Source organism: Arachis hypogaea, chromosome 5 (genome assembly GCF_003086295.3).
Source record: "Arachis hypogaea cultivar Tifrunner chromosome 5, arahy.Tifrunner.gnm2.J5K5, whole genome shotgun sequence".
NCBI lineage: Eukaryota > Viridiplantae > Streptophyta > Magnoliopsida > Fabales > Fabaceae > Arachis > Arachis hypogaea.
In genome coordinates, this window is record NC_092040.1 from 100,308,710 (window position 1) to 100,326,938 (window position 18,229).

At 34.8% G+C, this 18,229-nt stretch overlaps 1 protein-coding gene across 1 annotated transcript; it reads left to right on the plus strand.

Moving 5' to 3' along the window:
* The first annotated feature begins 265 nt into the window (after positions 1-265).
* Positions 266-3,987, plus strand: LOC112802260 (uncharacterized). The gene is made up of 6 exons (XM_025845381.3): positions 266-1,242; positions 1,540-1,754; positions 2,249-2,537; positions 2,636-2,721; positions 2,799-2,890; positions 3,224-3,987. Exons 1-6 carry the CDS (start codon positions 913-915, stop codon positions 3,472-3,474), a joined length of 1,263 nt encoding a protein of 420 aa, XP_025701166.1. The 5' UTR covers positions 266-912; the 3' UTR covers positions 3,475-3,987.
* The last annotated feature ends 14,242 nt before the right edge of the window (positions 3,988-18,229 follow it).

Below are 18,229 nucleotides of genomic sequence, written 5' to 3' on the forward strand. Positions count from 1 at the left end.
ATATGTGATGCAAAAAAAAAATTTGGGATAAAATTAAAACAAAATAAACTTTAGGAATATTTTTAAAATTTTTGTCAAATTTTAAAGACAAAAAATATACTTTAACTTTTTAAAATTTTTAATAAACTTTAAAATAAAAAATATACTTTACTTTGATTTATAAATACATATTATTTAATTTATTTTTAAAGTGTATATTTTATATTAATAATTAATTTAATAATTTTTTTTGTATATTTAGCATAATTATTAGCAAAATAAAAATAAAATAAAAAAACAAATGCTAGTTCCCCAAAGGTGGCACCAAATTTCTATGCCCCATTTGAGTCATTTCATTCATTCCTCTTTTGTTCTGTGTAGCAATTGACAAACACAACACACAGTGCTTGAAAATAAAAATTGAAGTTTTCTCTTTCATTTCCCCCTTCTCTCTCTCTCTGTTCTATCCTTCACGCATATATTCCTTCAAATTCGTTTGCTTTCTTTCTTTTTCTCTCACTCAATCATCAACAACGCACACACACTCTGTTCTTCTTATCTTTGCTTTCACACATTCTCTGTACCACACTCTGTTTCTTTGATCTCTCTTCCAAGTTTCCTGGGTCTCTTTTTTCTTTTCATCTCATCATCAGTCTTACGCACTGTGATTGTATTCTTATGTTGAATTAGTGTTTGGTTGCTGAGAAAAAAAAATTGAAAAAATTAAAATCAGAGTGGTCCAGTGCATCGCTTTCTGATCCTCTGTTTTCCGAGAACATTTACTTCTGAGTTTTGAGTCTTATACAAGTCGACCCAGTTCTGAATTTTTCAGTTCTTAGAACTAAAAACTTGAAAAGATAATATTTTTGAATTTGGGTGCTTCTTGCTGCTGCTTTTTTTTTTTTCTCCTGTGAGCAAACGGGGTTTGAGAACATGCTTGGAACTGCGCTTCAGTTTGGGGGTGTTGGTGGCGATGATCGGTTTTACATTCCAGTGAAGGCAAGGAAGAACCTGAATCATCGGAAACAAGCTCAGAGAACCAAAGGTGGTGATGGTGGTGAAGTTGAGAGTGGAGATTCAGCTTCAAAAGCCAAACTTGTTGCTTTTGAGAATAGCAAATTCAGTGAAGAATCTTTATACCCTTTGAACATGCCACCACCTTCTTCCTCTTCTTCCTCTTCTTCTTCTGTTGATCATGGTAGTAATATTGATAGGTTTATTGAGTCAACAACACCTTTAGTACGAGCTCAGTATTTCTCTAAGGTTTGATCTCGCCCGTTCCTTTATGCAATTATGCAGATTTTTTATTCAATTATCCTTATAGTGTTGTTTTTTTCACTATTAATTAATCAATTAATTATGGTTTACTTTAATGGACTTGGAGGGTACAACAACCTCAATTTACTGTGTTTGATCTTGTTTTCAATATCTAACTATTGGTGTGTGGAATATGAACTCTCATAGAAACAGATACTAGCTTCAGAATCCACTCATGTTTAGAAATTAGAATTCTGAACGACTTTGTGATTTTGACTTGTTTCTTGGTGCTTTGAGGTGCAGACAACAATGAGAGGCTGGAAGACTTGTGATGTTGAGTATCAATCATACTTCGCCTTGAACGATCTCTGGGAATCGTTTAAGGAGTGGAGCGCATATGGTGCAGGAGTACCCTTGGTGCTTGATCAAAGAGATTCTGTTATACAATATTATGTTCCTTATTTGTCAGCTATTCAGCTGTATGGTCGATCAGCTAAGAAATCAAGTCCCAAGTCAAGGTACTGGAAAAAATTTCATGTTTAGATAGATGCCTAACTTTCTCTGTCTATATGTGTGATTTATGTGTTTTGTAATGTGATTGTATTGATTTTATGAGATATTGTCTATAAATTATAAAGTAATGCTTTTGTAGCTCTAGTTTTCACAAAAATATGCTCAACATATATAAAGTAAAAGAGATGAACATTTATGTTTGAAATTCGGTAATGGTTGATATTGTAAGAGATACCGGAAATTTAATTGTACTGTTTCATGGCTACTGCTATTTGTTTTTTCAACATGTAGTTCCTTAGATTCGGTTTGATTGATTTGCAATTCTATTTTCATCCTTTGGATAAAGGATTTCTATCTGCTTAATATCTAAGTTTCTTAATTGTAGTAGGCTTTGTGGATATAAGTCAAACCAGAAGTTCAATGAAATGAATTTTATCTCTGAAGAATGTGCTGCCATGCTTCAGTTTGTAACCAGTTCTAGTTTTCTTTATGTCATTAGGTACAGTGGTGAAGATAGTGATGGTGATTACTACAAAGATTCAAGTAGCGATGGAAGCAGTGATTCTGATTTCGGAAAAAGGACTGAACCTTTCCCGGCACAAAGAAGTAGTCAACATAGGGGAGGCAATGTTTCTATTCAAATGAGTGGCTTATCTGTCAATGATAAACTCAATGCAATGCAAGAGGGATTTTCGAGTGATGACAGCGAAGGTGGAAACACTCAGGACCTCCTCTTCGAGTATTTCGATCAAGATCCACCATATAGTCGCGAACCGTTGGCTGACAAGGTTGTTACCAATCTTAATTTAACTAATCTGTCTCTTATTTTGCAGCTGATTTTAACAATCCATCTTACATTTCTATAACATTTCCGTCATTTCGACAGATACTAGATCTTGCACGCCACTATCCTAGCCTAAAGTCAATGAGAAGTTGTGATATACTGCCAGCAAGTTGGATGGCTGTGGCATGGTGAGAGAAAATTGATCTATGGCTTTAGCAATGAATCGTTATGGCAATTAACATTTTTGTTTAACTGCATCTTCTAGGTATCCAATATATCGGATACCAACAGGACCAACATTGAAAGATTTAGACGCCTGCTTTCTTACATACCATTCACTCCATACTCCCTTGACAGGTAATCATGGAACTTTGAGCCTAGTTTTGACTTGGTGGCGTTGACAGCATAGTTCTTGCTAGTTAATATTCAACATTTATTTTGAATCATATTTTTAGTTGTTGGCTTTGGCTATTCTCTTTATTTGATGCCATCTGATCATATTTTCAAGTATGAGACAAAAAAAGCTGACACTCTCTATAGATTACTTCTTGTGGATGTTATATCGGATTTCATGTAGTAATCCTTTCTTGCAAAAAATAAAATAAAAAAAAAGTTGAAAGCTAGTATAAATCTGCATACAATGTAAGGAATTTTTCTTTCCCTGAAGTTTCTTTTTGATGCAATTTTCAGGAAACGGAGGTACTCAAGCTCCAATATTGGTTTACCCCAATGAGATGGAGGATGGTGTACCAAAGATTTCTTTACCGACATTTGCAATGGCATCCTATAAGCTAAAGGGATCCATTTGGATGCAGAATAGGGATAGCGAGAGTCAAATAGCAAATTCTCTCTTGCAGGCTGCAGGTAATTGGCTAAGGCTGCTTCAGGTGAATCACCCTGATTATCAGTTCTTTGTATCGCATGGTACATACCGCAGGTGAACCGAGCAAGACGACATGTTCATTCTGTTCTCATGAGCTGATGGCTAAGGCTTAAAAGTTGCACAAAATTTTCTGTTCATTGCTTGGTGCAAGTCTGGTATAGTCCATGCATCTATATTGTGGATTCTTGTTTGTCACATGCATAAAGCAGCACAAAAGATGAGATAATCTCCCAGAAAGAATGAAGTAGAGATTTCTAGAGTGAAAGCATAAAAGGACAGAAGAAAAAAGGGTTCATTTTGTTTTGGGAAGAAAACAGCAAAAGAAATTGTCACATAACTGGAAGGCCCTAATGGAAAAGGAGATAATGTTAGAATATACTGCAAGCCTTTTTGGGATCAATAATGGCTGAATTTCTAAACTTTATTATGCACTTATAGCTGTAAATCTGAAGAGAATGGGTAAAACATGTAGCTTTGTATGTATATTGAGCTAAGGTTTTGGCTCTATGATAATGAACATCTTGTTACTATGATGAGGCAAAATAGAAAATTAGTTGGTATTATTACATTATTTTACTATCTCAACATTGATGTTATATGGTTCATCTAAATGCGCCTTGCAAATCAGACAGTAAAGTGCAATTTTTTATTTTTTTTAAGCCGTTGATGGAAACCTATTAATCTATTGCTAATTATAGAATTTGAAAGTAGTGATTTTTTCTACAATGATTCAGATACAAAAGTTTAATCATTAAAGGGAATCAAATTCTTTAACCTGAAGAAAGGGATGTATTCCTTGAAACCCAACGTTTCCTTCCTTTTCATAGAAATCAAATTGTTGTCGCGGTTGAGTTTTCATGTTGATGAATATAGATATGTGCTTAGAAATTAGTATGCAACTTAATGCAAATGCATATTGTGTTGATTGTGAGATAATTTCTTTTTCTTTTTTCTTTTTGGTTGTATTCTTGGTATATTATTATTATATGAGGAATGTCACCTGTATGCACTCAAAGGTAGCGTTTGGTAGAGAGACAGAGACTAAAAGAATGAGACTGAGAGATAGAGACTAAGAATCAGATCGAAATAAATTTTAGTATCTTGTTTGGTGCAAAGTGAGAGATAGAAATTGAAACAAAAATAAAACTCTAATTTAATTTGTACAAAGAATACAATTGAAATTAATTAATTGAAATGGAGATATTTTAGGTATAAAATATTATTAAAATTTCAGTCTCTGTCTTTAAAAATTTCAGTTTCTTGTGTCCCTACTTTTTGGAAGTACTGAAATACTGAAATTTCAGAAACAGAGACAGAAATTTTAGAACCAGTCTCTGAGTCAACAAACATGATACTGTGTTTCAATCTCCCATTCTCTATCCCAATACATTAAAACAAACGCTACCAAAAAAGGTCATTGGAAAAGTAGTTATTAAGAAAAGTATGTTCTGATAATTTTTCTATATTATTATTATTATTATTATTATTATTATTAATCTTTTGATGAATAAGCGAATTATATCTTTTTATACGATTAAACAAAAGAAAAGTTGATCGTCTCAAATCTAAATCTTTTAAAAATCATCAAATTAAATTTGTTTATATATATAAAAAAAATAAATATCTCCTTAATTATTACCCTTTTTTTCACTCTTGTTTTATTTTATATTTTTATTCACTGTAAATAAATTTTCAGTAAAAGTGGAAACAAATTATTAGAAAAACATATTTGATAGAGTTTAAGATAATCACTGAGAGTTAATAATTCAAATTTGAGGCCTACTACACGTACAAGTTTTTTAGCTTACAAATCTTACAAGTTGGCACAAGCCCAACAAAACATATGCATTACACTCCCACATTTTAAGAGTAAATAAACGCACGTTATTCAACCACTTCTTGTTTCCAAAGCGCGTTACTCACCATGCATTATGAACGACTCTTCTTCTTCTTCCATGAAAACGAGTTTCTTGTCAAATTTGAAGATAATGGAACTTCAGAAATACACCAAAACTATTACAGAAATACACCCAAAGAATTACAGAAATACACCCAAACGGTTATAGGAATTCACCCAAACGATTATAGAAATACATCCAAAGGATTACAAAACTACATCCAAAGGATTTAAGAAATACACCCAAAATTCGTTGAAGTACACCTTATGCATAATTCAGAACTCTTTCTCTTTCTCCTCCTCAGAGCTTGATGTCAAAAAACAATGGAAATCGAGAATAACGAAGAAAGAAAATAGAGAGAAAAGCATGTAAATGAAGAAGGAGAAAGAGAATGCAAGAAACGAAAGAAAAGAAGAAGAAGAGGAAGAAGAAGAACGTGTAGCAAGAAGAAGAAGGTGCAGACCTGCAGTAACTGTTCGAAATGCGTTAGTATAAACAACTTGTATAAAAAAACGCTTGTATGTGGATAATTATTCTTCAAATTTACAAAGATTCATTTGATATTATCTGACGACAATGCTACATGACCAGCAAATATTATCATTTTTTATCAGCATTTGGCCAACATAATTTTTACTCATATTTACAAGAGTTTTGCACACAAGAAGTATATAGTTTGCATCTATATGTATCAAAATTTACACATATAAATCAATACAGTTTGTACTCATATTTTTTAAAATTTATATATATAAATTAATAAAATTTATTTATTAAAAATAATTTAATATTTATGTTAGTTAAATAATGACTAAAAATACTAAAAATTGTTGATTTTTAAGAATTTCTTTTATCCGACATCATATTATAGTTTAAAAAATGTAATATCATAGACAAGTTTCATCTAATGCATGGAAGGTTTGGGTGGCCTAAGTTTACTAACGAATTGCCAGAAGATTTTATGGAACTGCTTAAATCAATTGAACTCATGATTGTTTTATTGCGAAGAGTATGTTAATATGTAATTATGGATTGTCATTTGGTTTTTCAATGATAGTTTTCTCTAATAATTTTTTACCACTATAGTAAGTATATATTAAAAATCAATTACTAAATTAATTATTATTTTATTAGTATATATATTAAAATATAAAATATATATTAAAAATAATTAAATAATATATATTTATAAATAAATATGTAATCACAAAAACATATATAAATATATAATAATTAATTTCACGGTTAATTTTTAACTTGCACGTAACATTTTTGATATATTTTGGTTACTGAATGATATTAGAGAGTCAACATATTCTTTCCTTAGTGACTTCTACTTTTCAGTTTTCATTATTGCTTGTAGATATGAGACAGTAAAAACAGAACAATTTTTCATAATACACTTATGGATCCCAATGTTTTGTTCTGCCAAATTGTAACCTTAGCCAAAGACTATGACCAACAGAGCAAAAATAGTTGAGGTTGATTTGTCTATTCTCTTGGCATCTTGGAATCAATTATGGTCACTAATACTAATGAATTACACATCTAACTTATTAAATATTCTAAAACTTGCATGCACCAAACTCAAAATTATTAAACTTCTATTAAGTTTAATCAATTTTTAAGGACTAATCTAACTTAAAAAGTGAAAAATTAATACTTAATTCATGCTGTAGAAACATCATTATAATGAAATTAAAATTGTAACTTTTTAATTATTTTTTGAGTCTTTTTTCTCTTAACTTTTTCTATTATTTCTCGCATAATTAAAATTGGTCTTTTGCTTTTAGATTAAAAAAATAATGGAAAATATTATAGGATAGTTAAAAACTAAAACTAATAAAAGAAATTGAGAAAGAGAGAATTGAAAGAAAAAATAACAGAGTTAGAGTTAGCATCTGCATATGAGTTTTTTAACATTTATTATAAGCTGAATGATAGAGACATAGAATATAAAAACTATATATACACAGTTGCAAGTATAACAAAATTGATATAACTCAGAATTTTAAATGTGGAAGGTGGTTAGGCAGTACAACTAACGTAACTAACTAACTAACTAATTAACAGATTAGAGTAACTTCTACATACTTCCTTCATGATCCCATCTCTTTTATTTTCTACATTTAAAACTCTCCCTTGCTTCAGATGATGATGACAAATTATTGGAACACTGCACCATAAGCTTGTCTTTGATATTGAGAAAAGAAGTCTAAGGAAGAGCCTTGGTAAAGGTATCTGCAATTTGGACAGAACTAGAAACATGCATTACTTGAATCACTTTGCTTGTGATATAGTCTCTCACAAAGTGAAGATCAATTTCAAAGTGTTTAGTTTTAGAGTGCAGGATAAGATTTGCTGTTAGTAACACAACACTTTGATTATCACAGTAGGCAATGGGTGAAACCATTATAGGAAATTGCAGCTCATGAAGCAATCCTTTGATCCAAATCAACTCTGCAACTAAGTCAGTCAAGGCTCTATACTCAGCCTCTATGCTTGAACGAGCTACTGCACCTTGTTTTTTAGAAGACCAAGATACTAAGTTCTTGCCAAGAAAAACACAAAATCCTCTAACTGATTTCCTATCATCATGATCTCCAACTCAGTCTTAGTCACAATATGCTATTATTGTCATGGAAGAATTTTTGCTCAGCTTCAAGCCATGAGAAGTAGTATCACTCACATATCGTAAGATTTTCTTTACTAACTTCCAATGCATGCCTCCAGTGGTGCTTGCATAAACTACGCTACTCTATGTACACTATACGACAATTCTATCCTTGTAACTGTTAAGTATTGCAAACTTCCCACAACTGACCTGTAGCTTGCAATTTCACAATGGAGGGTAAGCGCATATGGCAGGACTTACTGTAGGAGCCTTGAAAGAAAAAGATGAACAAAACAAAAGGCGTTAAAATAGAAGGCTTATACAGAAAATCGAAGAGACATATGTATATATATAGAGAGAGAATTCCAATACAGAGATACATAATCAAGTTCTAAACTCGACTTACGAAGCAAAATTCGGCTAGAAAAAAATATATATACAACCCAAAAATAAACCAAAGGATAAAATACCAATCCTGAATCTCTAAATCAACCTCTAGGAAGACAATACAAGTTTTAATATAACAGTGGGGAATATACACATATATATAAGCTAAGTACATAAAATGAAAGTCCCAAAAGTATATCTTTGCTTTTGAAGGAGTCTCCAGTACGCTTAATGAGATGCCTCACGTCCTGCATCTGAAAAACAACAAATATATATGGAATGAGAATCGGGGATTCTCAATATAGTAACAGTGCCCAATAAATAAAATATAAGGCTCTGGAAAGCCAAAGGCAATCCTAAACTTCTACAACCCAGATCAAAGCCCAGAGTTTTCACTAACCAGAAATATGATAATTCTACATAGGGATTCTAATCTGTCTCTTCAATTCTAGTACTCTACATGTAACACTCTCACTGTCAGAATGTCACGCTTTCAACTGCGCCACTCTAATATCAAGAAGTATTATGACGACTTCATATACTTAATAATAAAATATGAGCCTTTGACTCGAAACTGTATCGCTATTTTCTTTGAAAAAAAAACAGAAAAATACTTTATTTTGAAAACAGACAAGCTTATACATATATACAAAAGATCTTACATAAGTAGCTAAGGAATATAATATACATAAATCATTACAATTCCTATTCCTCTTACAAATTATAATATTGATGGCGAGGAAAAAAATAAATAATAACTAAAACAACAACATAGAATAAGCAAAATGCAATAAAACTCTTCGTGAGCCTCGTCATCCGTCTCCTGAAAAGATAAAGCTGTAGGGAGTGAGAACCTAACCACACGGTCTCACCACGGAGTTTTAGAATTATCAGAAGAAGATATTTAATAAGAAAATCATTTTCAATCTCAGTGACTATCGTTGTCTTATGAATCCTTTGAAAACCAATGGTTTAACCATAAAAAATTCAAAACCTTTTTAAAAGAAATCAGTTAATTAACCAGAAATCTAAACTCCCTTTTTAGATAAAATAAAAAAATCTTAAAAGTTTTCTAACAGTATGAATGACCAACTTGTTCCAAACATAGGTTCATTAAGTCTATGCTGAATCAACTTGATATTTTATACTTTACTAAACCACAACTCAAACCAATCACGTCCTCTGGCCCATTACATAATCAATCATGGCTTCAGGCCCAAACAACTCAATCAACATCCAATTCATTACAACCCAACCAATTTCAGTCACAAATACAAGTAATGAGGTTCAAACACAATCAAGAGCAGTTACGTCAAGTATAGCATTTAGCAATTAAACAGAATTATTCACATAGGCAAACCAATTACAATATGCACACACAAACAATGTCACATAGATGAATATGATGAATGCTTGCCCTATGGCTAATGAGCTCATCTGTCAGTTATACAGCCAACCCGACATGTCCTGGTAGCTAACCATTGGACAGTCCCTCTATTCGCACATCCCCAAGCTCAAATATGATGTTCCATGGAGTCAAACTCCAAGCTCAATAATATTTCATGGAGTTAAACTCCAAGCTCAATAATATTTCATGAAGTCAAACTCCAAACTCAAATATAATATTCTATGGAGTCAAACTCCAAGCTCAATAATATTCCATGGAGTCAAACTCCAAGCTCAATAATATTCCATGGATTCAAACTCCCAAGCTCAATAATAAAATATTCAAAATTCATATATATACGCATGCCCATGGGGAACCCGGGGAGTTAAAGTGTCCGATCACATCTTGTGACAGAGGGTCAACAGAGTATCGAGTCTCAACCTGAAGCAAGTGGTGGCAAGTCACTACGTCTACCCGGAGAAACTCGTGTCTCAGATAATTTAAAGCCATAAGGCATATGAATAATTCAATCAACATTCATCAATAAATACATCATTCTCAATATCATCATCATTCATCAATTCATATCTCTTTTCCAAATTCATTCGAAAATACACTTTAAAATCAATCCTCATCATCCTTCATTCAAATTCAATCATCATCATCCATCCTCCCATTCTATTAATCAACAATCCCAATTCAAAACATAATTCATTCTTTTCTAAATAAATCAAACTTAAAACATATAATCTTTAAAACCAAATCTTTTTAAAAGATTAATTCAACCGAAACTTCCAATTTTTATAAAATTTCGACAACATCTCCTATAAAACTCGGACTCTACCACCCTTACAAGTCCCAACAAAATCATATTTTCCAACCCGTTCTCATCCAACTTCAATATCAAACAACTCCAATGTCAACTCATTTTCAAAATCGAACCAGATTCAATATTAGATCATTTCCAACTCTCAAGTCATTACCAATAAATTAAACCAATAGTTTCTCAAACTCTTTTCAACGGTTTCAAATCTAAGTCATTCCTTAATTTATAATATATATATATATATATATATATATATATATATATATATATATCATATTCCAAAATAAAATCACTTTTCAGTATAAATTTTCAATAACTGCACGCAAACTCAAGAAAATCAATAATCCAATCAAGCAGACAATTTCATTTATTCAAAGTAATTTAATTCAGTCCATAAAACTCGTGTAATCACCAAAAATATATTTTTGAATCAATATCGATTGTCGAAACTCGAAACACTAAACGCGTCACAAGCTCATTTTCTCTCGTCCCGCAACAGCGGTAGCTGTAACCACAGCTTCAAACCACTTTCACAACAACCACAACAACTCTAATCGCAACATATGATAACTAAAACTCAATCCTATAGAAATTAATACAATAAAACCTCAGCGTAAGATAACAGAACAGCTACTAAAAGAATTTTCGGAAAGAAAACGCTTACCGTATTAAGGAGTGATGACTTAACCAAATAGCGGCAGTCACTGTGGTGGTTTCGATGGCCACATGAAGTTTCTCGGTGACCAGACACGACCACAAGGCCTCCTCTTTGTCCGGCGAGTCTGCCTTCTCCCTCCATTCACATCTGGTTGCGTCTCCCTCACTCCCACTCGAGCTTCTCCCCGTGGCAGAACCCGTCAGAGGTGATGGCAACCTCAATTGCGGCAACAGCGCAGTGACTTCATCGACGTTGCAGCGGTCCTAGGCCCACGACCTTCGCTCTCTTTACGGCTCTGCTCCTCAACAGCGATGATGGCTTCGTGGTGAGGATGCGACTGGGTGCGGCAGCAACGCGCGGCTTCTCTCTTCCTTTACGTCTCTCTCTCTCTCTCTCTCTCTCTCTCTCTCTCTCTCTCTCTCTCTCTCGCCTCAGATCTATTCGTAACGGCGGCAACAATAGGACGCGGCGGCAGGGAGCTGGGGTGGGACAATACTCGGCTTCCTCCTTCCTCCTCCCTTCTTCTCCCTCGCGGCGCAACTCCCTCTCTTCCCAGATCTCCTCTCTTCCATGTGTGTGTATGTTTGTTTGTTATGTGGGTTGATGAATGAAAATTGAAGGTGAGGGTGTGAGAGAGATGAGGGTGACGGTGGTGAGTAATAAGGGGTTTGGCGGCTGCTGAGGGAGAAAAAGGAAAGTATGGCAGTGAAAGGCGGTAGAGGTTAAGGTTTGTCGGATTTAATTTGGGAATTAGGGTTTAATTTTGGGTAAAAGTGAAATTAGGAATTTTGAGTAAATTGGAATTTGGGTAGAATCAAAATCGGCAACGTCATCTCCTCTTTCCACATGCAACGGTGATGATAGGGGCTCCGGTGGCTAGCCCTAGCGACAGCAGCGGCGTTACCCACCCCCGTCAACCTTTCTTCTCCATCATTATTCCTCTTCTCTTGGTGAGGGGAGCTTCGGTGGCGGCTAGAAGTGCGACGGCCTCTCTGTCCTTTCTATCCAATAAAAACAGCAGTAACAGTCGCAGTGACACCCACCGGTGCTACTCCCCCTTCTCTCTGTATCTCGTGCTCTCTTGCTCCCTCTTCCCCTCTTTCTCTATTTTTCTTCCCCATTTTTCCTTCTGTTTCTGCTTTCTCAAATCCTCCCTTTTATTTCAAAAACTTTGTGATGAACGTATTGAGGAAGGAAGAGTAACGTGTGGGAGTGGTTTACGCATGTGTGGATAAGTAAGAGATGAGTGTATGCGTGGGTGTGATTAATTGGTCAGGGAATATACGTATTAGATAATAACGTTATGTATAAAATAAGAAACGTAGGACTAGGATTAAAGTAAAATATATTCTAGTAACTCAAAAATTCTACAAAATATTCAAGATAAAATAATAATTTATGATTTAAATATAATATTGTAAAAATAAATTTCAAAATACATAATTTTATTTATTAATTTATCAATGAATTCAAATAATTGTTTTTAATTTAAATTATAAAATGAATATATTAATCACATTTTATAAGATACAATTTAAATCCAAATATCAATTATCTAAATTAAATCATATAACTTTTTATTATTTTTCTATCACTAGAACATTAACAAAAACTGTACATATATATTAATTGACTTAAACTTAAAGTATTTATGAAGATCAATTAATCTTTAAGAGTATAAATTAATAAAATAAGTCATAACTTTTTCATAATAAAAGTTACTTAAATTAAATGGTACAATTCTTTTTTATTTTTCAATTACTAAAATTTTGCAAAATAATCAATTATAATAAAATTACTTAAGAATATTAATTGATTTAAAATGAAATTATTTCCGAGTCTATTTAATTACTTCTAATAAAATAATTTCTAAAATTATAAAGTCTAAACATAATAAGATAAAATCACAATTTATTCATACTGAAATTTTAAAAAAATGCGGAATGTTACACTACAAACCTCCCAATCGTCAGTTTGGAATAACTCTCAACTTCACCTCCACCAAAATAAAGGATCTCTTAAAGTAAACACATACAAGGCATACAAATAATACACAGTTAAGAAAGCATATACAACATTTAAGTCCCGTAGCATATAAATATAGATAAACAATTAGGCAAACCCAAACACAATGTGCATACTCAACCAAATCATAAAATGCACATAATGCATGTCTGCCATATGGCTGATAAGTCTCATCTGTCGGTTATACAGCTAAACCCGACGTGCCTGGTAGCGAACCTGGAAAGTCCCTGCGTACGTGCATCTCCAAGAGTCTATGCATATATATAATCATTCATTTATCATCTCATTGGGAGATTCATTCGTAAAGGTATAAGTGTTCGGCCACATCTTGCGATGGATAGTCAACAGAATCTCAAATCTTAACTTGGAGCAAGCGGGAGCAAGCCACTGCATTTACCCAGGGAGACTCATGACCCAGATAAAAATCAATTACCAACCTGGAGCAAGTGGGATAAAACCACAACCCTTGCGTCTACCCAAGAAGCTCAAATCATCTTAACCTGGAGCAAGTGGGGCGAACCACACTCTTGCATCTACCCGGGAAGTCTCAACAACCAACCCGGAACAAGTGGGACGAACCACACCCTTGCATCTACCCAAGAGGTACATTCTCATATATACAGGACGAACAAAGGAGGGGATCCTAATCTCCTACCATCTCGTTAGAGGCAATTTTACAATACTAGGAGGAACAAAGAAGGGGATCCTCATCTTCCACCATCTCACTGGGGTCGGACTTTCGAGAAAGAGTGTTCAAGATAAAACAATTATTCCCAATTCAGAGATGGCAATGTATTACGACCTCTAAAATAAAAATTTAGTACATATAGTAGTATGAATGATTGATTATAACTAGGAGCCTTTGTAGAAAAAAGGGGTAAACAAAAATCGCATCTCGAAAGCGCAACACTCCGATCGATAATGTAACGAACAAGGATAACCAACGCGTGATTATATATATACAAAGGAGTGTCAAAAAACAGGAATATCAAGACTCAAGATCCGGCTGCGAAGATAACCGGTCCGAGCATAGCAATATATACATATGATAAAAATAAGAAAAACCCCAAAGGAAACCCAAAGGGACACAAACACATAAAACTTATTCTCCAAAATCTCCCATAAGAGGAGTCATCACAGTTTGTATTATTTAATGGAGATAAAAGTATCTAAGCAAAACATATAAACCAAAACATAGCCCCGAGAACAAAGGATCTTCGCAAATCTAGAAGTCTCCAGCATGCCTCAGCGCGAAACCTCACGTCCTGCATCTGAAAACCACAAAATCCGCATGGGTGAGAACCAGAGGTCCCCAGCATGGTAACAGCTTCCACATATATAATACATAATAATGGAGGAAAGCCAAAGGCAATCCTAGAACTTCCTCCAGATAATATCAAAGCTTATAAACAGGCTAAACCATAAAGGGCATCTGACTAAGGATACTTCAGTCTAACTAATACTTCCCTTTCCAATTCCTTCAAACCTCCCAACCACCAGCAGGAGTATAATGTAGCAAACACAGTTATATCAGACAAGAAATATACAAATAGGGACAATTAAGGCAGTTAGACAATTAGCAAGTAATATGCAGTCAAATAGGCAATCTCAAACAATTCATATAGTATGCATATGATGAATGCCTGTCCCTAGTGGCTAATGATATCATCTGTCGGTTATAGAGCCAACCCGACAAGTCCTGGCAGTTAACCATTGGACTATCCCTCTGTCGTATCTCCCCAACTTGAGTCATACTCAAAGTAAACTTGATCATATTCATGATCCATATCCATCACCCTCACTGGTGAATATTTATCCATCACCATCACTGGTGAATATTTATCCATCACCATTACTGGTGAATATTTATCCATCACCATCACTGGTGAATATTTATCCATCACCATTACTGGTGAATATTTTTGGGGGTGAGCTCGTCCGGGAATTTCACAGTGCCCGGCCACCCTGACGACATAGGGTAAAAAGAGCTTCAAGTCTCGACCTGGAGCACGTGGTGGCTAGCCACTGCTTTTTCCGAGGGAAACTCTCATCTCCGATAATGGAAGTGCAACTTTCACAATTCATTCAACAGCATATATATGCGTTTATACATAGCCATAATCATGGCCCCGCCGTAACACGGCAATAATCCAGCCATCCGACTCACGGTTAAATCCATAACCAGCCACCCGGCTCACGGTTAAATCCATAACCAGCCGTTTCATCAACAATTACAGCCTTTCGACCCATGGCATAACAAGCACTTCCACCACCATCCTCCGCATCTCACATATTCATACTTAATCCTCATTGATCATCCATTTTTCCCTTGCTTCACTCGCAAGTTGCCACATTCACTAGCCCTTCTTCTCATAGCTAGACATATCATAATGATTTAAGACATAAGTGGTGAGATCGGAGGCTTAGAAGTATGAAATTTGACTTTTAAAACTCAAAAATCAACTTTGGGATGAAAACAGGTCCACGCGTACGCGCACTCCACGCGCACGCGTGGATGGCCTCGAAAACTCATCGACGCGTAAGCGTCATGCACGCTAACGCGTGGATTGAAAACTAGTCAAACGACGCGCACGCGTCAACCCCGCGTACGCGTGGGTACTCTCATGCCCCAGGCACAAAACTGGCACAGTTCTGGCATAACTCTCTGGAAAATGGCTGGGCATTGGGTGCAGCACATCGGTGCGCCCGCGCACATCACACGCACACGTGGATGGTGCTTTCGAGAAGAACGGCGCGTACGCGCCAAGTGCGCCTACGTGCGGGGGTTCATTCTGCTAAAAAATTTTCTAAGTTAAAAGCTGCAGAATTCACAGTTTCAACCCCCAATCTTCTGACGGACATAACTTCCTCATTTTAAATCGTTTTTCACCCGTTCTTCGAACGGCAGGGACATCCCGGATCCAATTTCATTTCTAAACAGATTTGGTACAAAACAGAGATCCGTAGTCCAAGTTATGTCCCGTCAAAGTATGACCAAAAACCATGTTCTTCATACAAAACCGCAACATTACATTTTCAAAACAAGCCATATTCAACTCTTTTCAAAATCAATCAAAACATGCCATTTTCATCCCTTTTCTTTGAAATCAATCAAAATATATCAATTTCAACATCAAGCCTCCTCAACTCACACATTGACACTTTACCACAATTTATCAAAATCACTATCTCATCATTTTAACCCACTTTACCCAAGTGGCTCAAACTCAAATATATTGACATATCATATACTCTTCCTCATGCCAATTCTCAACAACATCAATTCCACTAAATCATCATTGTACACAATCAATATCATACTCACCATCAACATGGTTCAGCCCACAATTCAACCATAACCAATCATCAAGCATATATCACAACATGCATATTTCTCATACATCATACCATCAAGGCATCATTAATCATCATCACATATATGACCACATCATATATATCAACAATTCAACAACATCAACAATTCAATGCCTATCTTAGGGCCTCTAGCCTAAGTATTTCCTACCACATTACATATTAGATACGGGAAACCGAAACCATACCTTAGCCGATTTCTCAAGCTCAACCGGAGCACTTCCAAACCACTTATCCCCAAGCTCTCCAGGCCTCAATACCTTCAAGAACAGATTTTTCACCACCAAATCCCTTTTTCAAGCTTTTCAAAATCACCAATCAAGCTCCAATATTCACATATACACAACCTAAGCCACAATTATCATACCCATACACAACATCTCAATACCCAAACATCATAGAACAACAAAATTACACTAGAGTTGAGAATCTTACCACACCCAAGGTCCAAGGAGACAAGATTAACCTTCTCCTTCAAGAGAGTTGGGTCCTATAACATCAAAGAGCCCAAAATCTCAACATTTTTGCTCATAAAACTCGAAAACAAGGCTGGAATTTCGAAGAGCAAAACGTAGCTTACCTCAAAATTAATTGTATGGGTTTTGTAGAGCTCTCCGCGGTGAACACGTGGCCGCAAACGGAGCGGCAATCGGAGCTCTAGATCAAAAGTTATGGTGGTTTGAAGATCAAGTGAGAGAAAGAACTTGAGAGAGTGTTCTTCCCTCCATGGCCTCCATTTTCAGGATGTGAGTGTGTTTAGTGAGGAGAGAGAATGCTGAAAACTAGGATTTTGGTCTAGTTATGTTGGGCCAAGGGTCCACTTTGGGTCTGGTTGGCCCGGTTTGGCCCGTTCGGTCCAATCTTGGTCCGATTTCTATAAATTTGGTACCGAAATTCTTGTCTCAATCTCATCTATCATATTTAGCCACAAAAATCACATTTTGGGCTTTCTAGAATAAATTCTCATTTATAGGCTAATTAGTCGTTAATTAACCGGGTTTTACACTTGCGTCGTGTGACATATTCGCGTACGCAACATACCAGTTTTCCTAAAAAGCTGTTTTGTTACAAAATTCAATATTTTACACCAAACTTCAAATGCACATAACTTTTCTGTTAAAAATCATTTTCAATCTGCTCTTCAAACGTTATAAACTCACGGACCTAATTTTTATTCAAGATAAGTTTTACAAGATTTGGAGGGTCCGAAAACCAAGTTATGATCTGTCGAAATTAGTTAAAAATAGGATTTTATCAAAAATTGCCAAATCCTCTAGTTTTCAAAACTTTCAATTTAAAATCAACCCAACTATACCCAAATCAATATCAACTATACCAAATTCAACCCTCCAACACCTAATAAGTATTATTTTCAAATTATCAACCCATTCAAGCCAAACTTAAACACTCACTTTCAAACCAATTCAATCGACCATTCAAATTCCAACCAAATTTTCCGTCAATCATCATTGAAAATCAAACTCATCAACATTCAATAACATCATAATCATTATTCATCACATTTAATTTTACTTTATCAACTTCAATCTTCAACATCAACCTCATTCAACAATTTCACTCACAAAACCACCAACTTCACAATTTACACATTCAACACAAAATTCAACAATTTCCATTCATCAATT

Bases quoted from the DNA above. Each gene is read 5' to 3' on its own strand.
- LOC112802260 (XM_025845381.3), top strand. From the start codon at position 913: ATGCTTGGAACTGCGCTTCAGTTTGGGGGTGTTGGTGGCGATGATCGG. The intron at 2,538-2,635 runs GTTGTTACCAAT...TCATTTCGACAG, and splicing joins GCGAACCGTTGGCTGACAAG to ATACTAGATCTTGCACGCCA. The intron at 2,722-2,798 runs GTGAGAGAAAAT...TGCATCTTCTAG, and splicing joins AGTTGGATGGCTGTGGCATG to GTATCCAATATATCGGATAC.